General features: G+C 28.9%; 3 protein-coding genes across 5 annotated transcripts; all 3 read right to left on the reverse strand.

Annotated features, from left to right (window-relative positions):
* LOC130892993 (uncharacterized) lies at positions 1-5,607 on the reverse strand. 2 transcript variants are annotated; one of them, XM_057798760.1, is made up of 4 exons: positions 5,402-5,607; positions 4,483-4,560; positions 4,294-4,424; positions 1-271 (listed from the first exon to the last, which is right to left on the reverse strand). In XM_057798760.1, exons 1-4 carry the CDS (start codon positions 5,445-5,447, stop codon positions 71-73), a joined length of 456 nt encoding a protein of 151 aa, XP_057654743.1. In that variant the 5' UTR covers positions 5,448-5,607; the 3' UTR covers positions 1-70. The 2 variants fall into 2 exon arrangements, with proteins under 2 accessions (XP_057654743.1, XP_057654740.1); XM_057798757.1 differs by lacking the exon at positions 5,402-5,607 and having other exon boundaries at positions 4,483-4,663.
* A 3,771-nt stretch (positions 5,608-9,378) lies between these two features.
* Positions 9,379-19,260, reverse strand: LOC130890817 (uncharacterized protein DDB_G0286299-like). Of its 2 annotated transcripts, XM_057795159.1 has the most exons (6): positions 19,113-19,254; positions 18,171-18,260; positions 18,002-18,116; positions 17,204-17,388; positions 13,773-13,967; positions 9,379-9,646 (listed from the first exon to the last, which is right to left on the reverse strand). In XM_057795159.1, the coding sequence occupies exons 1-5, from the start codon at positions 19,167-19,169 to the stop codon at positions 13,773-13,775; spliced, it is 642 nt and encodes a 213-aa protein (XP_057651142.1). In that variant the 5' UTR covers positions 19,170-19,254; the 3' UTR covers positions 9,379-9,646. The 2 variants fall into 2 exon arrangements, with proteins under 2 accessions (XP_057651142.1, XP_057651153.1); XM_057795170.1 differs by having other exon boundaries at positions 9,379-13,967; positions 19,113-19,260.
* A 1,895-nt stretch (positions 19,261-21,155) lies between these two features.
* Positions 21,156-24,595, reverse strand: LOC130891748 (uncharacterized). The gene is made up of 5 exons (XM_057796669.1): positions 24,398-24,595; positions 23,941-24,108; positions 23,696-23,884; positions 22,170-22,370; positions 21,156-21,398 (listed from the first exon to the last, which is right to left on the reverse strand). Exons 1-5 carry the CDS (start codon positions 24,405-24,407, stop codon positions 21,304-21,306), a joined length of 663 nt encoding a protein of 220 aa, XP_057652652.1. The 5' UTR covers positions 24,408-24,595; the 3' UTR covers positions 21,156-21,303.
* Positions 24,596-24,744: the final 149 nt, after the last annotated feature.

Below are 24,744 nucleotides of genomic sequence, written 5' to 3' on the forward strand. Positions count from 1 at the left end.
AATATCTTTATTTAATAGTTGTGAGCTATGTGTGTCATATACAGAGAATTTGTTTAAACCGATACATGAATTATTTTACATCGATGTCTTTAGTGTATCCTTGTATCTTGACAAAGAAGTGGAAACCTTTACCATAGTCCGTTAGAACTTTAAATTCTATGAAATTGTACCCTACTCCTCCCGCTACAAAACTTGGATAGCCACCCTTACCATCCGGGATTTCATCATAAATATTAACACAACTAATGTATACAGGACCATCTATGTTCATCTGAAAAATTACAATGCGATTTTTTTTAATAATAATAGAGTTGCTTGCTAATTATGTTTGTTTAGATTAAAAATTTTTCCACCTTACGTCAGTACAGTGAAAATGATATTGACTAAAATAATCTTCATTTTGATTATTTCTAATATTATAAGGTTATTAATTAGAATTATGGGTCATCTGCGTCCAAAGTCAAAAGTACGGATACTGATTAATAAAATGATTTAAAACTAATTATAGATTAGGAAAGGTTATAGGTAGTAGTGACGAAGAGACAAAAAATTCAAAGTAAAGAGTCATATTTTATTTATAGTTATTTAATATTATATTTGATATTCTATTGGGAGACACTATCTTGACGAGCTGGTTAACATCAAATTTTATTAATTATATGTATTCCGATTATAAGTAAATCCACTTAACGACGCCATCACTTTAAAGAGACATCAGTTTTGCTACGTTGTACACCGATTTAAAGAGATAACCAGTCTTTCCAATTTTATAAAAATTTTCCGTTTTATTTTTTTAATTCATACATTTGCAACTCATGAAAATATATTACTATAAACTATACTATACTATATAAATTCTCACTAATTAGTTGCCACTTTGAAGAGGTGAGGGTCTAGCGAAAACACCGCTATATGGACAAGACCAGGTGTTCAGTTGATGATAGATAGGGGAGGTAATGACTCTTTGGCGAGGGCTAATGTCGTTCAATTTGCAATACGGGTTTATGACTATTCTGTCTGTTATTAAGCGAGAAAAAAATTAGGTGGAATATTGAATTCAGAAGTGAAATTAGATATTTATCAGTGAGAGTACGCTTTTCTTGAATAAAGTCATCAGATTACAAATAGAAATGTAATGGACCTCTAAACAATTAAGGATAACCCTATAGAAATATCAGGAATTTGTGTAAAAACATTTTTTAGAATTTAAAATAGGTTGAAACTTTTTTGCTAAATGTACCAGGCTAGAAGACTTAATCTTGGCCAGAATATTAAGTAGACTCGTCGAAGAATCATTGTCACGCATATTACTAAAAAAAGATGTCACGACAAAGCTGACAAATATGTTGTTGCGATCAACAATAGCATCTTTACGGATTGGAAAATAGAATAATGTATTGCTTGTTAGAATGATGACGGGCTAGTGTTCTTCAGGTCAAAAAAATTATTTTTTGGGAATAGAATATATTATTATAATTATAAATCTTTATTTGTTGAATATCAACGTTATACGTATAATTTAATGGTGCTTGTGTAAAACTTCTTTATGTTTGAACAACAAACTTCAGAATGTCGAGTGATTCGCTTATGTAAAGTTAATCCAATTGAAAGAATATTATTTGTTGAAAAACACACATTACAGAAACTGAGATAGATTTTTCGAATGATTACTATTATTGCCTGTGTAATTTCTTTGCAATTCCTTCGGTCGTCCTTGCCTTAGCCCGTGTAGGCTTTTCGGTATTGGAGATCCGCGTGCCCTGTGTTTAAGCCTATGAAAATTTTTACCTTAATTACATTAAATAATGAATATTAATAAAAAGAAGGTTCAATATTATTTATACGAGATTATCCACCAGAGGCTGTTATTTGAAACAAAAAATAATACGTTTCAGTTGGTATAATCAAAAAATAAGAAGGGTTATTGTCTACAGTCTTAAACTACATATGCAATTCAATCAAATGAATAACCAGATTAGAATTTTTTCCAAAGTGCTGTGCAGTAGTAGTATCCTCCCAAAATTTTAAAATTTTCGGACCTTTGTCTACTAAGTTTACTGCAATTAGAGACTAAGGCGAGCTCTATATAGTCCTTGGTTTTCAAGATACAGATCTTCGAAAATAGGCCATTTTTCACAAAATAATGATTTTTTTTTGAAATATCTAAAATATTGGGCAATGTGGAACACACAAGACGACTCACACCTTTTCGTTGAGATCCCATCCAGAAGGAGGGAGTGGAAGTGGGTATTGCCAAAGAAAATGCGGATCGAGATCGATCAGGTGTTGGTCAAAGCGGGAATGAACTTGCATTTGGTCGTTTATATCCGTGGTTTGGGTGCTGATGAGAAAAGTGGCAATCTTCAGAAGAGCACGAAGGGAAAAGTTGGTGGTAATTCTGAGAGAACCGCTGGGCTTACAGATACCAGTCTGGTTTCAAATGAAAACGAATTAAATTTACCACAATTTTATTTTATACAATATTTTACGGCTATTTTATTGTAGTAAAATTTCGTGTTTTTTTTAATACATTGTCCGCTCGCACAGCACGTTGCATATTTGTTTTAACACTGATTTAAGTTCTAACAACATATGTATATAAAATCAGAACGATCGATTACAAACACAATCCCCTTTGGATGTTTAGCCACTGAACTCCTGAAATGACGTTTAACAAAGTAATTTACCTAATATTCAACATCCCATCTAATTTTAAATGAAATAAAACAGAATCTGGAAGGAAAGTAATTATCCGTGTCGTTAATTCTAGATAAAGGTATATTTCGAAGACAAATACTAATTAAAGCTCAACAAAGGAACAGCGAATGTTCGTAAACTACCCCCGGATATTTTAATCTAATAAGATTTTATTATATGGAACTTTGTAAATAAATAGCACTATGGAATGTTTTGAGTCGTTTGGGAGCAGTTATAGACAAAAATATTGTCCTTATGTTTTTTTTTAATTACAAAATAATGTTTATGAAAAAATTTTACGACGATGTAGAATATTCAGAATATATAATCATAAATTTTTTAGCAGCGGTAGACACACGAGAAATTTTTTAATTATCAATTTTAAATAAAATAGATTTTAGTATGGTACAAATTACGTAATCAATATTCAACTAAATTCTCGTTAAGGAATCAACTCAGATATTTAATTAAGTTAATATTTCATATGGAGAAACTTGGTTATAATTTCACCAATAGATGGCGATAATAACAATTATACTTTCTTTATAGATTGCAATAGTTGACGACAATTAAAATACAAATTTCGATTTAAAACGTGCAACAACGATACGTTAGCTCAAATGTAAAGTCTGATAATCCTGGTGTAAAGTTGAAAGGTCTTGACCAATTGTCAAGTATCCACTATGTAGCGTTTTCAGCCGAACAAGACATGACCAAATTGATATAAAGCTCTCGGATCGCACTCTAAAAGGTCAGGTCCACTGATAGGCCAAAGAGTTTTATTTGATTGTAATTTGATTTTGGAAGTGAAGAATTAATAGAGTTAATATCCTAACCATTTGGAAATAAATTATTTATCTACCCCAGAATTCTTCATTTTCTTATAGTTTCTTCTCTCTCTCGTATATTGGCTGTTAATATTCTTTATTTTCTTTTCAAAATCATCCACATTTAATGCTAAATCAATCTTCGTCGATGCATCGGTTTTCTTATAATGATTATTCTATCCTTTATTTTCAGGGTTCTATAATAATGAATGGTCTCTTGTACAGTTCTGTCAGTTTGCAAGTATTTTCTAAGTTCCACTATTTTCTTTGAAATATCTTCGCAAAGACATGCTAAGCGCAACAGAATAAATAACAAACCACCTATTTTATATAGGTGATCTGTGGAGTAATAACATATTTGTACTCTCCGCCGTATATTGCTGTCCTACTTTTGTCAGCGCACATAGTCCACACTGAGCATCAAACTAGTAAAATATAAAGGTAGTCAAATTTGGTTTTTGCCGACTCGGGACGGGACATGCAAAAGTCTCCTTAGAAAACAGAACAAAAATTAAACAAAATGTTGCAGAAATGTATCGAAATTGTCTGGTCTGGGACACGGAATTTTTTGTTTATCTTAATTGGGATTGATAACATAAATGTTAAGTTCAAGTTTGTTATTATATGGGTTGAAACAATTACTTAACTTTTTTATACTTATAGACCTTTTATGTTAACAATTTTGTAAATATGTTCTTCGAATTATTCATACAAAACGTTTTCGCTCTTTTATTTTATTCTGATAATAATTTCTGAAAAGTGAACTTACCCGAATTTTAGCAGACACGTGACTTTTGCCATCGTTTGTAAGAATAATGTTTTCGTTGTGAAAAACCTCATCTTTGGGGTTACATCGTCCAATGAAAAGATGATGGGGTTTGTCTAATATTTTCACATCAACTGAAAATAGAAACAAAACGCTAATGAATTTTTTCATAAAAAAATTAACATAACGTACTTTTTGGCGATGTTATATTTTCTGTTGTGACCTTAGTGTGTGTGCTTGGATTATCAATACTAATTGTGATAGGATTAGCTGAAATAGTTACACAAATAGTTACTAGAATAGAAAAATAAATCCTCATTTTGTATTAATTGACTTCTGATTACCGCTACTGCTATTTTTTAATACACTCATGTCGTTTAAGCTAAAGGTTATCAGAACTATTTCCCAATGCAACAAACTGTCCTACATAATGTGAATAATAGAAATAAAACCATATAAAAATGATTTCTTCCAATATTCATTTTAGTCAGTTAAATATAATAAATTTGCCATTTACATTTATACCAAATTTATTGATAATTCTGCATTAATCAACAGAATAATTCTGATCATAGTACAGAGAGAATTACAGTTCAAGGAAACAATCTTCTATCCAAACTAACATATCAGGTAATAAGTATGCAAATACATAAAACTTGCGCATTTTATATGAATATTATCAGTTTTGTCGTTATTGACGCCTGCTAAACATCTGGCCAAAGTACTTTGAATGGAACAGTACTTTTTCGGCGCTTACACGAAAAAAAAAAAAATGCTGATAGATTGCAGTTTACTAGAACTGGACCGTTCAAAGAAGTAAATATTATAACCTTTGGAACTCGATTACTATTATTGAAAAGTCATACGATACAAAAAGATAGCAATGATTTTAGTTTAAGTGATGAAATATGTCAGATAAACCATTTCGATAAAACTGCTTCGAACACCTTTATAGAAGGATGTTCAGGGATCATTAAATATAATGCAATCGCCTACGTGGACGAGTATAAATATGTCGAAAAGTTATATCGTCAATTCTATGAGCCTAGACCTTCTCGAAGTAAAAATAATTTTAAACCAAATTCATTAATAAATAATCAAGATTAGTCACCTGTAATTAACCCACCAGAAAGGTTCGATCGCCTTCTACTTATCATTTCTTGTGCCTTTAATAGTCTTTAGAATTAAATAGCTGCAAAGAAATATTTTTTTCGGATGGAGCTCAAACAAAAATCTTCCGAAAGTCAATTTCTCACATCTCTGCTATTTGCAGTTTCCGCAAGATAAAGTTCGATCGATAACTCACATACCTTCTGTATATATAATATTAAACCTATAAAAAGCTTTTATTGAAAATCAAATCTCATTAAGAAAATTTATGTAAACAATAAAATCATCTCTCTTTACTCTCCATCGCCAAGAAATAAATACATTAGTAAATATTCAAGACTTGTGTATTTTTATTGAAAATGAATTATTTTTATAAATATTTAATTATAAGTTAATAATTGCAATGTAATAATTTAAAGTTGCAAGGTATTGTGTGTGATATGTATGCCTGTATAGTAGATCACAAAAATCCCAACGCGACGTTGATGTCTGGGAAGATGAGCTGTTCTGGGAGCATGTCAAACAATTTTACTCTTGAAAATAAATAAATAGATAGAATTAAAATGAAATTAGCAAAAGAATGTAATAGAAGATACTTCTTAACAAATGGATGACAATGGATCAAGTGATTCAGCACGCTTCCAAATCCTGATGAAGATCGAATATTTATATGCGCACGTTTACACCTTTTGGTATTGTAAATCCAGATTTCGTTGTTATTACTTCTTCCAGTAATCGAGCAAAAGCTGGAATACTGGGAAATATCCTCAAACATTTTTTCACACATATGTCATTTCTCAAGTTGTGATAATGTGGGTCGGTTTGGATATTGACAAAGCGATTTAAACTCTTAATCATCTCTTCCTAAAAACACATTATTTTTTTTTGGAAGTACCCAAGGGTATTCTGAAATTTTTGAAATTGTTTAAGATGATCATAATATTGTAATATTTCTCCTGTTAGGGTTAGGATGTTTTTTGGAAATTGTATTTGCATGCATGTGCGCGTTTGCTGCAAATTGCAAGTGAAAATGTTTAAATTGAATAGAAATTGATCATTGAAATAAAGCCCTAGCTTCTGGACGAGTTCACAAGGTTACATCTTGGGATCTAGTTATCCAAATTTTAAAAACTCAAGATTCAATATCGTTATGTGCCGAATTATCTCATCCTTCAACTCTAGAATTATTCTTGGCTTATTAACGTGTAGAATTTTTTGAGTATCAAAAACTTGAAGTCCAATGGTGTCAAATTATATAATCGAGGCGACTAATTGACACCAGCACGACGATAAAACGGCCATTGAATTCCTCGCGCGCAGAATTGTAAAGATAATATCAAATCAATTTATTAAAAGAAATCTATGGAACAAGTATCTTAATAAGAATATAATATCCATTAAAAATAAAAAAGATATTTTGTTGGTTATGATCCCAGATTGTACGTCAAAATCCGACGCTCCTGTCACTGCGCTATAATCGAGTCCAACCGTAATCCTCAAATTAAGGTATAGGACTGTTTAATCAATTTATTAATGTCCTCACCAAATTTCACTATCTTTTATTTTGTCATGAAGTAAGTTTCTAGAATTTTCAATCCCGTTATATCATTACATTTTGAAGTATAGAACATGCAAAGAATAATTAATTGATATACAAATAAAATTATTACAAAATAAAACGTCACGTGAAAAGCTAATAAGTTTCTATTTTTTTTTTCTGAAACTGTGAAGAAGTTCCAAAAAAGAACTCGCTTACGAAGTTCGAAAAGTTTGTAAGATGCCAATAGGTCTGTTACATTCTTCGTCATATATCATTTACGAAATAAATTATTTTTTTAACAATCCACTACAATTCGAGCATATTTGGGTGGCAAAATTTAATTTTTATATTTTTTCCTCCACTATTTTCTAAAGATAACGATAATACTTATAATAAAGCAAATTTCAATTAATAATTGCAAATAGACTGATTTAGTTCTGAAGAATAAGAAATATCCTTAATTTCTTTAGAGGTTTATACTTCTCGCCTTTATTAACAAGCTGTATGGTTAGTGTTGGAAATAGAGCAATTAGAAATAATTGTTTTTTGTTGAAATAACAAAATTATGAACTTTTAAATAAAACTTTATAGTACTTGTGTCCCGTTGTCATTTTATTGCCTCCAACGGGCACACAAAACCATAAGTTTATGTTTACTCTCTTCTATACATGTAACTATTGTTAACTTGGCTTTAAAGCTTCTAAACTGAACTGATATCAAGTTCTCAAGTCTGAGAAACAAAGGCTTGTTGTACCTGCAGTATACCGAGTATTATACTTATCGACTATACCAGGGGTCTCCAAACTACGGCCCGAGAGGCACATCCGGTTTTGTCCGGCCCGCGGAGAGCTAGCATACTTGAAAACTCCTTTTAGAGAACATATTCTTTATAGCAAATTGAATTTAATTTACTCAAGTATTTTAATTTTATGTTGAATAATTATTAATATGACATCTACATTGATATGGTCACGGGCTTACTACTCATAACATTGTTGTAGGCTTATTGTTATTGTTTTTGTGATAAGTTGGATAAAGAAACACAGAATTGTAATGAGTAAAGACATGTATAATATGCAGAACATTTAACTTCAGTATATAATAACCAACAAATTATTGAAATGAATCCAACTAACTTTTTATACATTTTAAATAAAAGCATAACTTATAATAAGCATAATGACATATGAAATACTAATGAGATTTATATAATTGAGATTCTCCACTGACAATAGTTTGTAGTTGTGGACTAATTTTACTTGTACCAATTATTAAAAGATATTTAAGATGCTCATCAGTTAATTTAGATCTGTGAACATTTTTTGTGTACTTCATTTTGGAGAAGGTCTTCTCACACAAATAAGTAGTACCAAAAACAGAAAACAGCCCACGAGCACATTCATGCAAATTACCAAATTGTGTCAGTGGAAGACTCTTAAAAAATTCCAACAAAGATGAGTTTTGATATTCGTTCTTAATTATCACAATCACTGCACTGTAGATCAATCATTTCCATTTGAAGTTCCGGGTCTAGGGTTTCAATGTCAGTATCAAAAGGATTCTGAAAAATCTTAATTTGATTCGCAATGGCATCAAAGTCCGAGAAACGAGTATCAAAATTTATTTTCAAAGCACTCAAAGTTTCGCTTGCAAAATCGATAGGAAACCCAGCCTCAGTGGTGTGGCTGAATATTTCACATGTTTTAAATACATTTACTTCATAGTTGTGATTGAAACAGTATCAATTTCTCCCGGAATGATTTGATATTAGTGTATAAATCAGGAAGATGCTGGTTTCAATCAATCAACATAGAATGCTAACTTCCACAGCCATGCATTGTTTTGTAATTCAGTAAGAGGGCTAATCCCTCTTATCGCTTCAGTTTTTATTTACCAATAATGCAGATGACATATATTTTTGTTATAATCCCTAGGCCATCAATGAAAACCTACTTAAAGACCTTCATTTTGACCAGTCTACCACAAATATTCATACCGCTCATTACAAAAGCGTTTGCTTTTGGGTTTGTGATAACACATTTTCTTAATTATAATGAGATTATATAGCATAACCACTATACGGAAAAAAGGGAGGCGTTCACCCAATACAACACCAGAAACATGTCAATTTTGAGTCTTTTGGGTTCGTGATTCTAACACCAGTGTTTAAAAATTGTGTGTGAAACAGAAGTGAATTTGTCCAACAAAATAAGTGATTAATGAATAATATTCATAAATCAATCATGTTTGGAAGTCTGTATAATTTTTTTAGAAGCGAGAGAAAATATAAATACATTCCATATTAGACGGACAAAATAGGAATTAATAATAAAACAAAATTGAGTGAATTTACAAAATCAGACGAAAATGCAGTAAACGCCAATAAACTATGTAAAATTTACAGAACAATTCAATAGAAATGAAAAAAAAAAACAAAGTCCAAGTAATGAAAATTTATTTCACATTTATATTAATTAAACATACAGTTTAGTTTACATAAATATAAAATCAGGACAATTTCACGATCAAAATAGAAACATGATACTACATATTCCTATGAAAATACAAACAAAGAACGACCCAAAATAAAGTCATTTTTTAATTAAATCTTTAGCGGCCAAGTGCACGGAAAAAATCAACATAATTAAACAACGATGTACCTCGTACAAAATTTTGTATGTGAATTGATTCTACATCAGTTCTTATCTGAAAAAGAATGAATATGTAAATATAATTGAGGTTAAGTTAAAGAAATATATTAACTACTGTAAAACAATTTTTTCTCTTTCTATTCGTCTAGTTTAATTACTATACAGACCAGCTATTTCAAAAGTAAATTGCCCAATATTAAGAGGATATAAGGAGGGATTCAGTTGCTTTAGAAATTGAACCCGCAATTTGAAAACTTATTTATTTCAAAAGTTCATACAAACATAATATAAGGTCTTTATACTCATGATACACATACACTGGTATACTTAAGAGCAGAGCACGCGCCATCTCTCTCACATAACGTGACGTCACGTTGGAATCAAAATGTTATAGTTTTATTTTGATCCCAAAAGTAATATTTGATGCAAAGACATGTCTATATATGTATTATTTATATGGTTATTCAATTTACCAGTTTCAAGTAAACCGCCTGTTCCGTGAATTAAGGGACTATTTAAAATATATATTTATTCTTCTAAATGTTCTTGAATTTAGGTCTCTTCTGTATTAAATTTTTTTTAAAAGAAAGATCAAAATTGACGTTTCGACTTATATCAGTCTTTTTCAAAATACGATATACATATATACATGCATATATATACATGCAAATATGTATATATGTATGTATTAAACCTAGACACTTTGCATTATATGGAACCCTTAGAAATGAATGGACAAACTCGCGCCAAAATAACACATAAATGGATATCGTGTCTAAATTATTTCCAACGAGACTTAAAAGTAATTATTGGAAAAAATGGAATGTGTTATTTTCTGATTTAAGGCGTTCATTTACCATGTTTTAAATTAATTTTATTCTCTCGACCAACAGGTCTTATCCACTGTTTCGCCAAGTCTTTTTTTTTTGGAAACCAAAGTATTTAATATATTTTTCTTTGGTATTTCGATTAGTGTTTTTGTATTTATCGACGTCATTATGATCTCATAATAGAAAGTAAAATGTTTTAAAAGAAAATAATAATGTTTATATATAGGTCAAACCTATAATAGCCGCTAAACACAAAAAGAGATCATAAATACACAAAACCCAGTAAATACGTATAACTCCAACCTTATCTTAATGGCCAAGAAAACATTCTGTTTCCAGGGTGACGACATGCACGAGGCGTGTCAAAATTTAGCTGACAAGTTTAGTGTATGTGTATCATGTTTATACCAAAAATTTTTGACTGTTTTATTAGTAGATGAAAATTATTAATGGTTTACTACGAATTTGGATGTTATTATCAAATAAATTTGGCAAAATCAAATAAAAAATACCTTTTTTTTAATTTTTCAATTAATGAGGCTATTAAATTTAAAAGTGATAAAATTTTTAAATTACTGGAGAATTAATGGTAGAGTGAAATAATGAAATGTCAAATAAGGGGATTTAAGACGATCGCAATCATGTTAGTTTAGATGTACACGTTCAAAAATATTCTCTTATAGATTCACTATTATAATGAAACAAAAAAAGTTGTAAAGTAATGAAAGTAATCTTTATATTTAAACCGTGTGGGTAGTGCCAATGAACATAAAAACGTGTGCGTGTCATTGTGTCAAACATTAACTGAATTGTTTTGTACCTCGTTAAGAATCCCTTACGTTCAACTTAATAAGATTCAACACACAAATGAGAGATAAAAATTGCAATTAAATATATGATCCTCCTCGTTCGCAGTAAAGAAAATCATTAAGCAGTTAGTAGTCAAGAATGTGTGTATTACAGCTATTTTTTTCACACAAAAACATAATTTTTGAGGAAATACAAACTACCAAAAATCAACAGTTGATACAAAAAAATGATATATGCAGAAGTACTTATACTTTATGATGGCACAATATAACAAAAACAAAATGGTGAACCAGAATATTGAGTATAACTTCGTACTTTGAGAGTATTGTACAAGAAACTAATATAGTAAATATTATAATTTAATGCTTTATATAAGAAGACATGTTGACTTACAAAAAATGCTGAAGATATGCAATGGCACCATTGTAAAAAATAGAAGCAGGTTCAAAATGTAAATTATTTACAGAAATATGGCCAACTTCTTGGTATAAGAAAATGACCAAAGCAAGAGTAGTCTAAGAACAAGATCCAATGAGGCTTGTTAAATCGCTGGAAAAGGTTAATTAACTTTTGTATGTTAATCCAAAAAAATCGATTCGGAAAAACGTTGTTCCCAAAATCTATACCTTTTGAACGTGTACGCTTCCTAAACCTCACATTATTTCAGTTAAATGTTATTCAACATTTAGATTTTGTTTGTAAGGCCTTTAGGATCATGTAATGGATATTGTCCACAATTTTAATTATGGCATTTTCTCTTTATCCATTATTTCCTAATTTGTATAGAAAACTATTTCTCTAACAAAACGAAATAAAAATATAATTTATCAACAGAATTATAAAGACACCATAAAAATATTTATTCACTTGATAGCATTACTGCCTATCTCTAATAACTTATAAATGTGTTCTCTAATATAACAGTCTAGTTTCAAAACTTTAGAGAAAGAATCCTATCAAGTAAAATAAATATTCTCTGTACAAAACACACCATTGAATTATCTTTTCTAACTGTCCCAAAATACGAAAGAACAAATCTGTGACCAAATTGCCTTTAAGTTTGACATACATTTTCTAATAGTTATAAGAACTGGCTTATTTTGGTATTGAAAATGATTTATGTTCACCTATTCATTCATTCAACTCAGTTGACTACTAATAGTTAAACGTTTTCAAAGAAAAGTTTACAAATAAAGAAGGAATTAGAACTCAAAAATTACATGGTCTGAATCCTTTGTGATGATCTAATTTTATGCCAAGAAATGATTTAATAATGGTTAATAACACCTTGGCCATCTGTTTTTATATACAATATGTCATGTACAAACTAAACTTATTTGTATTTTTACACATCATAAAGTAGTCTAATTTCATATATTTTTAAACAAAACAAATTATTTTGAAATAGTGCAAATAAAAAAACCAATGGTGAATTCTAAGGTGGCAATCTTGAAATCAGAAATAAGAAAAATATGTAACGCTGTTAATATAACCACTCACCAATTTTTATATGATGCAATAGGTAATATTTAAGTAATTTACAATTGAAATTAACAGTTGAATTTAAATTATTTGTAAAGTAACATTGTTTACTCTATGGTTTACTAAACATTACTAAATTTTTTTATATGGTATAAAACAGGAACTTTTCATTTGCAAGTAAAACTCTTGATTCTTCAAATAAAGTCTTTGCAACTTGGTATTAAATGTGATTTATGTGGGGTTATATTTTACTATTTTTAATATATATTCCCACATTTAGAATAACTATGTATGTAAGAATATAAACATTGTATATAAAAATAAAAATATTACAAATTACAAACATTAATTAGAAGAGGCCAAGAATTGTGGTATCTACTTTCTTAATAAAATATTCAATTCATATGATTCAAATAACTTTTAAAATGACAGTATTGAGTTTATGAATATTGTAGATTTTTTTGTTACATTACAATTTGGCCAATTTTAAGCTGACTGGCATAAGTCAAAACTAATTTTCTATCAAAAGAGACATAAAATCAAGATATCAAGAAACATATAAAAGGTCTAAAAAGGTAAAAGAAATATATATTTTACCAGAACAGACCTGGAATTAAAAATGTTTATAAATGAGTTTTTGGTGCAAATGAAAAGTTGACAGCATTTTGTAAAGAGATTCAGGTACATACTGCCGCTATATGTACTTCGGCTGTCTCTCAATTCTTTCAAACTAGTCTGTAGGTAAAGGTGAAAATGCTCATGAAAAGTTAATTTTTGTAAAAACAAAATAAAGAAAATTACAAAAGAATGACTCCTAACCTATATAATATATTATTAACAGTAATTATCTTGCATGGCGCAGCTCATACAAACTAACCCAAAAAAGGTTTTTTAAAATTTTAATACAACTTTTAATCACAAATCAAATATATCCATGATATTTTGTATTATTTTTTATCGTCATTTTTTTTAAATGATATTTTTAAAAAAGAACTCTTTTTAACCTACAGTAGATTTAATGAATAGAAAAACGAGCTGATAATAAAAATTGGAAAATACTTATTCTGCAGGTTTCTCAGCATCTGTCGGCTCAGTACTTGGAGACTCAGATTCATCGGTAGGACTTTTACTTTCCTCTTCCACTTCTTTCTTCTCTTCTTCAGAAGCAGGAGCATCAACACTGTCCTCTTTCGCACCATTCTCAGTGGCAGCTGGCGCACGAGTTCCTTTTTCTGTTTCTGCTTCTGGTTCCTCCTGAACAAATAATTAAACATCAACAAAATAGCAAGTTAAGTGAATGAATTTTTATGTTCATCACATATTTTGTGCAGGACACCAATGAGAAAGCACTCCTGTAGAAAGTATCTCGAATATGTTAACAACCACATAAATACTAATAAATGATAAAGCATGTTCCGATACTTATAATTTTACAGGATTTGAATATAAATTGAAAAATGATAGAAAATAAATATATTTTAAAAAATAGAGCAAAACGTACATGAAACTTTAAATAAAGCTGTCATCATAAACCAAAATTATAAATCCAAATTCCCCATTTCACATACAAAAATGAATAATATTTCAAACATACAGAACTTGCATTTTCAGACCTAATCTTATTAGGTGTCTCTTCAGAAGCGGTGCCCTATATTAAAGCTAATATAAGGTGTACAATATTTTTTCTAATATACAGGTATATCTTAGATCTTCCTGTATTAAAGTGTCGATGAAATGATCCCGTTCTGGAAAAATTCTTTTTCTCCTTTTTTTTCACAAGAATATTAACTTCCTAGTTTGCCTCGATTCTCGAACGACTAGAAAGCCAAACCAAAAAGACTTTATTGTTCTTGTCTAGATAATAAAGTTTCCTATGGTACCACCAAATTAACCCAACGTTTTGGAAAAAAACTCAACTCGCATTTTTAATAGTTTCATTCTAGATTCATTTCAACACCTCTCTCTATGGTAATTATATTGGTCTAGAAGGCACTCGCACAGCATCATAGTGGTATTGACTCCCAGACCCAGTTTTCTTATATATATTTATAAAACACAGACATACATCAAGACAAATATATGAACTGTAAAACTAAATTTTTCTTGAAGATACTTGAAATTTAAAATAAACTATATAAACAAGTTATTGGTGGGGTTATGAGAACATTCATATAAAGTGTTAACACAGTAAAAGAAAACCTTAAGGAGCTATCATGGATAAACACAACATGATTATATTCTTTTTTCATATAGTACCAAAAACATTAGAAAACAAGTCAAATATTCAATAGGGTACTTGCATGGTTTGAGAAAAAAAATAGTTTCTGATAGTTTGTGTCCAACATTTATTATAATTTTTTTTAAATTCTTTGATCAATATTTATAGAGAAAAATATTATTGAAGATTAAAAAATTTTGTAGGTAGTTTAAAAATTTCTGTATGGCCGCCATATTGCTTGACGTAATAGATATAAAATAAAATGATATACAAAGTAAATACGTTATTCTCTCGGTTATTCTAAAATGAGCGTTATTAGGATGTAAAAATACCATGACTAAGACGATAAAAGTTTTTTTATGCTGCCAAGATTCAAATTTAACTTATTTTAATATTTTATAGTAATTAAGTTTATTATGCTTCTAATTTTTAAGGTGAATATGTAATAATGTAAGAACCTATAAAAGGTTTATTCGCTTATTCTTATATATCAAAATACGTTTTATTTGTATGTAAGTGATGAATAAAAACAGTATTATAACAGTACATGTTACTTTGCCAGCAATGATAACCTTGTGATCATCAAGCAGACAACTGCTCAATATTTTTATTAAACCTATGACATCACAACTGAAAACCAATAAGAATAGTTTTCTTATGTAGTTGAAAATTTGAAATTTTTGTGTTTTTCAATTAAATGTTTTCACTTTTAAGTAAATATTTTACTTTCCAACATTATTTCATATCAGGAACTTATAAAATAAACAAAAAATAAATACTTTTTAGAAAATGCAAGTACCCTACTCCCATCTTAAAAGTTTAATTTACAGGTTGAACAAAATAATACAAATAACTGTATAAAAAATGAATATGGTCCTCAAGAACTTAAGCTAGTGTGACCTTACCTGCCAAAAAAATCAATGATTTGTTTAGCTGATAAAGCTTGAGATACCGAATTTAGATACACATTTTTTATCAATAAAAGTAAAATCTGAACTAAGAAAAATTAATTAATAAAATATAAAAAAAACAAGTGACAAACATTATGATGCAAAACAATCATAAGATCAAATTATAAACAGGTATCCACAAAGAAGCTATCTAATTTAAACATAAGACTACAACAAAACATTCAATAAGTCCCTTACAATAGAAAGTAAAAAAAATGGGTAGAAGTATTTTGTAATGATATAAGAAGAAATAATTTTCAGATGTATCAAGTGGGTAGGAAAATTGTAATATGAAAATATGATGGAAAATAAATGTAATATGGTTATAATGCAAATTATTTTTTCGAGAAATTTTGACAATTATACAATAAAAAAGTGTTACAAATTATTTTTGTTAACCATACAAAATATTAGATTTGTTGTGTTTGGTGAACATGTGAGAAAATATCTGGAATATTTTCATAAAGACTGTTAACCATTATTTTTATAGCAAGGAAACCACACTGGTATATTATTGTATCATAAACCAGCTCAAGATCTTGCCGAGAATCAATTATACAAAAATAATAGCACAAACTGTACTCAATACACATGTTGATTTTTTTGTAATGTCATTCCTAGTATTATTTGAATCACCTGTTCATGAAGTTTTTTTTTTAATCAATATTATAGTTAATGTCAGCCCTCCTTTGAAACAATATTCAACAATTTTTATTGGTGAAAACAAGATGTTACCAGGAAAAATTCAGTCAACTTAAATTACTACTCATTGAATAAGGAGAACTAAAATTAGTTATTTCAATTATCTCTATTTCAAAAGTTACTTTATTGAAAAGTAATGAAGAATTTTAAGGTTAAAATAACCAAATATGTAATTATGTATGTACTTTAATTTAGGTATTTTATTAAAGATTCTCAAACATCAATGTATCAAACAGTATTTAATTGCTTACTATTCAAACCATAAAAGAACCAGCAACTTATGACGCGAATTATTCTGCCTCTAAAGGTGTTACCTCGCACTGGAGTAATTGTGAATGTTGGTGTGGTGGTAGTAAAATGTGTTCAGAATGAGAATCATCAAATGTTCCAGAAATTACAACTTAGTTATTAATTTAGTTTACAATACAGAAAGGAAAATATGGTATCTGTTAGGACGACTAGCATTTGTGGGCGAATTTGTGTTAAATTTAGTGCTAATAGCTTTTAAAATTATTGACATGAACTGTTATAATTGTTCATATTGTTATGATTTTCAACTAAATTTTGAGTTTGTGCCATTAAAACTATAGGACAAAGATTTATTATCTGTGAGATCTTACTTTAGAAGCATCAGCATTATTGTTGCCTGATTCTTTGTCATCATGTGAATTGGTTTCAGTTGTATCTGCACTATCCTTAGATTCATCAATACTTTCTTGTTCTTCACTTTCATTCGCTATTTTTGTTTGTTCATCAAGGGAATCACTGTCTTCTGAAACTACTTTTCGCTTGGGCTTTCCCCTTTCTGTCAAATAAAAGTTAATTGAGATAATGGTACAAAAAATATTATTCTTAATTACTTGATACATTGAACTAGGTTAAGCATAGTTTTAAGAATGTTTCACAAAGGAAGTTACTTGAATGACTTCTATTAAGACACCATTAAACTATACTAGGACTTCTATATAGAATTGATATAAATTATTTACTGATAACCACTTGACCTGAAATTCAAGTTTCCAGTTTAAAATTTTATTTATAATGTAATAGAAATTGCTTCCACAACTTTAACTCAGCATTAATCCAACTATCATACATTTAATTGTCAATAAAAGAGCTTATGTAATTGGATGTTAAGAAAAATGTGTAACTAAATTTTAAATTATACTATTGCACAATTAAATATAAACTTATTTATGAGAAGTTGATATATACTTACTACTGATTCTTTTTTGTGCAGAAAAATCATCAGATTAGATAAAAATTTTATATCACATAAATAATAGTAACATGGTGACTATATTTTTAGATCAACACTTTCTATTGATAAACTTCTAGACAAGTAATTGAATAACTTTTTCTGTAAGACAGATGATTGTGATAAATAAATCAACTATAAATAAAAGATGTTCAATTACTTTTGCTCGTTGTAGTATTCTTTTTCTCCTTTTTGGCTGGTGGTGGTGGTGTAGCTGTTATACCCTTAGCTGCTGACCTTGTTCTGCGTCTACCTTCAACTTCTGGTCCTAATCCCTATAACATAAATATGTGAAAATAATAGATTTTTAATGTAATTTCAAAACGAACCTTTGTTATAGCTTCACTTTCTTCTCTTGTTCTTTCAATAGTGGATAGCCTTGGGGTTTTAGATTTTCTACCTTTAGAAATTTTTTCATTCTACAAATGATATATATTTTCTATCAGCTATGCTATAAATCAACATTATTTAAACAATTTAAGCATTACAGAGGAATTTCAAACTCTAGTTACATTATGTAGTTAACTGTGGTTCCCTGTATAATTTCATAATACCACAGCAACAAAATGGTAAATTAAATCTTTTTGGTAAAAATGTACCAAAATATCCAACTTTTATTTATTATCATTAAATATAAAACTTCTTTCATATTTGAATAATTACAACATCAGTACATTTAGAATATTTTGAAAATAAATCAGTCGGCGCTAAGTTATTTATCTAATTTATAGAAAAACGTAACCTGTTGACTATGAACTACCAAAAACATGATAATTTACCATTATAAAGGATATGACACCAAAATTTCACTATTACAAATGAACAAGCCAATGTTGTAAAATAAGTTGAATTTTCCCTCCAATTTCAGAATGCTAAGTGATTAACTCTACGACATGAATCACACGAGAAGCACATTAGGAAACCAGTGATACAAAGCTAAACGTATGTATTTTCTCATTGCGGAATCCACGGCGTAGGTTGCATAAAATATATTTTTATAGATATTAACCACAAATAACGCGCTAAAACCACCTTCAATATCAAGCATGTGACCCAAAATGAAGTTTGACCATAGGAATTTTAGTGAAATTTACATTGTAATGAAATTATTAATAAACGTATTATCCCAATGTTAATAGTCCTTAGATTGTGATCATGTTATCATTACCATCTTAGTAATAACCCATTCTAAGGAGCCATACATATTACGTGCACATTGTAGAGTTGTTTAATATATTTTAATAGCAAACGGGGCATATTAATGTACTCACTTGACTATTTTCTTCATTAACAGTATTGTTGGTGTTCACTGAATCCATTTCCGACATTATGACTATTTAATTTCACGATTTATAAGAGAAAAAACGTCAACGATACACACAAGAAGCTTCCCGATCGTTGTTTATTCGGCGCAATGGCGACGAGCGTGGGTCATGTGATCAAAATCACTTCGACAGATTTTACCGCGAATTTCAAAAATATAAATTTACAAATCAGTTATGTTAAGTCTATTTTTTAATATTTGCAATCTTATTAATAGAAGCTGAATTTTTTCTATAGTATATCAATAGTTATTACTATCCACAAAATATAAGCTTTTTTAAGCAGTATAAAACGATTTAAAATGAAAATTTCTAAGCGGACGACAGCAAGATTACAAATTAGATACTTATCACATTAGAATGTATTACTAGTTGCATACGTACATTCAACTTATTATTTTCCCAGATATTTATGAAGGATAGCCTTTGAAAGCAGAAGAAAGTGTTACAAATTGTAAAATAAATATTTGTGTATTGAACAAGTAATCAATGAGTTCAGGTGTATATTTTTATATTTTATTATCATCATACACATCATTCACATTGGCAGAACTTTCATTGACAGCCGAAGCCGTGAGTCTCTAACATAGAGAACGGGGTAACGGCAAGGACTTCTTTGGTGAAGAATCCAACTAATTAATTAGAGATAAATAGCACCATAAGTTCAAAATGGAAAAAGCAATAATCCAAGATGTAAATGAGTGATTCTGATATGCCCAATGGTAAATTTTTTGATTAAATTAACCTTAGATCATTTGGAAGGTGAAAGACTCAAAAAACCGATTTTCATTTCAAATATGCCAACTATTTCAAACCGGGCGAGTTTGATTGTATGGTGTCCTTTCACATTAGAAGATAAATATGTTTAAATTTTTGATGGTGTACAATGAAATCCCAATTGCTTTCATTTTAAAATATCTTGAATTTGATTGATTAACGGGTGGTTTTTGGAGATTCTTTATAAGGACATTAGGGATCATATATTACTTCTGTTTCAAATTGTGGTGGTATAAGAGGATGATAGTTATTTACTTGGATGGAGTCTTTGCAATTTGGGCCGTTGTTGAAAGCTACATAGATGTAAGTATGTTAGTTTGTAATACCATGATTGTTTTCAATCAGGGATTCTTATTACTCTAGACATCTAGACAGTCAGTTTTGGAACTTGATTTTGAATGTGATCCAAAAGTTTCATTTAAAGAATTGGAGACAATCCAGTCCAAAGAGAAATCCAAATAGACTGATAGTATCTTCAAACTGTCATAACAGGGATTTCTGCATTGTCAATAAGGAATATGTTTAGTTTTAGGTATGATCTTTTCTACAAAAGTGGATTTTTGTTATGCGAGATTGAGCATTCTGTTTCTTGCAACCATAGAGTCAGATTATTTTAATATTGTTGTAGTGCACTGGTGGAATTTTTATGAAAGACCGATGAATATTGAATGAATAATGAGATTTATCAGCATAACCTCTATATTTGATGTGAGGTGAAACCATTTTAGGGTACCTTTTTATGGTCACCATTTGGCATCGATAGAAAGTAAATTTAGTATAGTTGAGGTTGAACGTAAATAAAAATTCCTAAAATTCAAAATTTTACTAGTTGGTAGTAATTTAAGGTGATAGTAATGCCCCATTGTAAGAAACATTTCAGACGATTATGAATTGAACCTCTCGAACAGTGACAATCAAATTGACATTTAAAAGACCTGAGTATTATACTAGCGCGTCTAGTGGCAAATTCAAACGTAGTAACCCTCATTGGAAAATTATTGTATGGATATTTTAAAAAAGAGTACTGAAAACTTATCTTGGATTGTTCACAAGGTCCACTGAGAAATATAACAGAGATGGAGTGTTTCTTATATACTACGAAGAATAATAACAGCGATTGATAGAGGAAAAAAGGAAGGGATAAGAAGGTGATATCAGCTGTAATATTATAGATTATGTTTTTCACTTAATTTCATGTAAAAAGGTTTAAAAAAATAAAATCATATTCAATATATATTCCAGCTAATTGATACATTGGAAGTTGAACATCCAGTTTATAAAAAATACTTTTTTCCCAATTCGATATACTAGCAAAGTCAACTAACCAAATTTAAATATATCATTAGGGATAAAAATGTTTAGGTTATTTTTCATAAGTTTCTCGAAAGTCACATAAAAATTTAGGGCCAGAAGCATCTCCAAGTGAAGGTTTATTTGAAGAACTTCTAAAGTTTATGTCTGAAACAGAAATATTCATATCAATAAAAAAAAACTTTTCAAGATTATTCAAAAATTTTTTATAGAAACAATCCGTTAGAAGTATTAGATACACACCCCTTTAAAGGAAAAAAATAATGAATACTAACACATAGGGAAAATATTGATAAAGCCCAATTGGATATATTACAAATTTAACTGTCATTCTTATTGCTACAAATCTCTTCCCAACATACTTCTAGTTTGGTTATTTCCTCTATAATTTTTAATAGTTACTTCAAGGATTTTTTTATGTGCAAGGAAAATAACTAGGAGATGTGTAGGTTGAAGTGCTTATATTGATGGAGTTCTCCCGATTTTTTTAAATTTTGATAGTTATTTAAGCATTTCCATCATTTCAAGAAGAGGGAATTCAGAATTTCTGGTCATTATAAGTTACTTATTTGGAAAAATGGGAAGTATCGCAACCAAGGTACTAGTCAATCAAGCCTCACAATCCGCTCAACATAATTTCCTGATGGTAGACTATAGGGAAAATATATATATATATATATATATATATATATATATATATATATATATATATATATATATATATATATATCGACTTTTCTTCAAGTCTTTGTCGAAACGTCAAAATTTATCTTTCTTTTAAAAGTTATCAAAAAAAACTAATTTTAAAACAGAAAAGACCTAAAATCAAGAACATTTAGATGCATTAATATATCAAAAGATCTAAGAAATAAGAAATTAAAGAAATTTATATCATGTCATGTGAATATAAGTACTCACTCATTATTTTTCTTTTAAGTGCATCAACAACTACTTCAATGGGCAGTGTCTCTTTAGAAAATCCGAAAGTTACGGATGCCATAATTGTATCTCCAGAAATATTTCCAATGTTGACTTTCATATCAAAATTACTAAACAGATTTAGCGCTCTTTGATTTGCTTCACTTTCCAATTTTAATTCGGCAGTTTTACTTCTTTTTTCTAAAAATTAAATTATTGAATACATAAAATAGTGTCATCGATTGAGATACATTTGAAAAATGTACTCAATGGTAAGTTTTTCTTTAAATAATATATAATTGTAGAAGACTTCATTGAAAACAGTTTAAAAGAATTCATACAAAACAACTAATTGCAAAATTAATCACAAAATGAAACTTCATGGTAAAATTCTGTATTATCAGAAACTATCTAACTTAACACACTGTTTACTACCGCACAATGTATTTGGTATCAATATTAACAACAGATGCAGAAATTGCAACTTTGATCTCGACCTAAAAAGCTCTTTTATTAAATACAATTGATCTGTGAGATAAGTCTCACATTCAGTTGTTATTGAAAGCTGGGTTTATTGACAACCAGACAACATTAATCAGTTGGTTAAATAATGATGGTTATTTCTTAATGCCACTTCACATGAATGATATGGGTGCATCGTATCATTAACAAAAGGATTTTAGTAGGTGTCTTTGGAACTTGCTCTTGATCATACCCTGCATGTGAAACAGTATCAACTGGCAGATAAAACAAATAACTTCATGATAGCCCATACATACTGTAGACCAGAAATTTGAAGACTGGTATCTTTAAATAATCTTTACTGTTTTTTTGTGAGATTTATTTTGAAAAAATAGAAAATAGTTATCATAGGAAACAAGGCAGCAATTTTACTTTCTCAAGCATGTTAAAAATGGCTAACAACCAAGCAAATATAAGAACAGATGGAACAATGGAATTATCAACTCTTTTTCTACTTTATATTGAAGGCATTCCATTATATCGATGTCCTTATCACTATTCAATATGATATCCATAAAATCCACATTATTAAAACTAAATAAATAAAATTATTTATTTATTGATGAATAATAAACCAGAGTTGCTATAGTTTATCTAGTTTTATAGCTTATCATGTGACTATTGAAGTATAGAAAAAATACACAATCAATTGAGACTGTTGTATATATTTATTCATTAACATTGACAACATTCATTACCTGCCAGTTAATAAACTAGTAAATTAACATTATAAAAAAATATAACTTTGAACTTTATTTACAGGTCACAAATATTTGACGAATACCTTAATAAAGGATACAAATTCCAATTGATAAACCCTAAGAAGACTTCTTCATTATTGTCAAATATAGAAAAAACATATTAAACCATAGAAATGCTAGTTGAGTACACTCAAATATAATTTGAAATGGTAAATCAAAGTGATTGGGTCCTATGTCAATGTATTTTACATTTTTTTTTTGTAGAAACTGTTAGATAAAAAAAACTTTTCAATTTTTGATTACCTTCCTTGAGTTGAGTTATTAGGTCAGTGAGGATTTTATATGATTGAATCAATTCATTTTGCTTCTCTGTTATATTTTCCATGACAGGTCTTAATTTTTGTTCATAATAATTCAAGTTATCATCAAATTCCTTTTTTGTTTCCCTCCATTTTGTAATTGACTTGTTCATTTTATTCTTCATTTTCTTATCTGTAAATATAATTACTTTTACAAGCATATACACCATTATAGAATCAAACACTCACATTGATCAGATTTTTTAGACCAATTAAAATTTGTTTCTTCACTCAGAAATATTAAATCTTGTAAGCCTTGTTGTCTTGTACTCATTAGTTCCTGTGCCATCCAAGAATTTGACCAATCACATAAAAAACTAATCCCTGAGCTATTATTTAAAGACATATCTGAAGTCACTGTAATAAAAAAAATTGAGTGAATGTGATGCACCACTTTATCTAATTTCATAAAATGTGGAGAAGCTCAACACATAAATACAATATAAAATTTCTACATATAAAGAAAATAGCCAGAGAACTGACAAATAAAAAAAAACTTGAAAATTATAATTATTTAACCTATTACGTGAAAATGTTTATTATATAAGATAAATCTTAATATATATTTAAGCAGATTCAAAGGTATTATTCTCTTCATATGCAATTTGTTGATAGTAAATAATTCTATAAACAAGAAGGTACTTACGGGTATTCATTGTAAAGTAATATATATTTATTCTGTTTATAACCACAAAAATACTATATCACAACCTTTCAAACTCCCTTTTTTTTGGAAAAACGTATTCAATTCTAAATTTTTTCAACGTACATACATTTATTATTCAAGTTTTTTGTTATGTACGTTAAACACAAACCAGTTTAAAATAATTCTTCTTCTTCTTTACTTAGTTTTTGGGACTCCATCATCTGAGTACTCGACAAATCTGGTTTTGTATTAAATACCATTTTCATAAATTTTAATAAGCAAACTCATAAGTATGTATATCTATATTTCATGGGGTGTCGATTATCTGAGATTTGAGTGATCTATTG

Source organism: Diorhabda carinulata, chromosome 1, assembly GCF_026250575.1.
Source record: "Diorhabda carinulata isolate Delta chromosome 1, icDioCari1.1, whole genome shotgun sequence".
NCBI classification, from domain to species: domain Eukaryota; kingdom Metazoa; phylum Arthropoda; class Insecta; order Coleoptera; family Chrysomelidae; genus Diorhabda; species Diorhabda carinulata.

Bases quoted from the DNA above. Each gene is read 5' to 3' on its own strand.
- LOC130892993 (XM_057798757.1), bottom strand. From the start codon at position 4,609: ATGAGGATTTATTTTTCTATTCTAGTAACTATTTGTGTAACTATTTCA. The intron at 4,425-4,482 runs GTACGTTATGTT...TTCTATTTTCAG, and splicing joins AAATATAACATCGCCAAAAA to TTGATGTGAAAATATTAGAC. The intron at 272-4,293 runs GTAAGTTCACTT...GTAATTTTTCAG, and splicing joins ACGTGTCTGCTAAAATTCGG to ATGAACATAGATGGTCCTGT.
- LOC130890817 (XM_057795170.1), bottom strand. From the start codon at position 19,169: ATGTCGGAAATGGATTCAGTGAACACCAACAATACTGTTAATGAAGAA. The intron at 18,117-18,170 runs GTTCGTTTTGAA...TTTATGTTATAG, and splicing joins AAAGTGAAGCTATAACAAAG to GGATTAGGACCAGAAGTTGA. The intron at 17,389-18,001 runs GTAATTGAACAT...TTTATTTGACAG, and splicing joins GAATACTACAACGAGCAAAA to AAAGGGGAAAGCCCAAGCGA.
- LOC130891748 (XM_057796669.1), bottom strand. The intron at 22,371-23,695 runs GTAATCAAAAAT...TTTAATTTTTAG, and splicing joins AATAACTCAACTCAAGGAAG to AAAAAAGAAGTAAAACTGCC. The intron at 21,399-22,169 runs GTGAGTACTTAT...TTTCTGTTTCAG, and splicing joins ACTTAAAAGAAAAATAATGA to ACATAAACTTTAGAAGTTCT.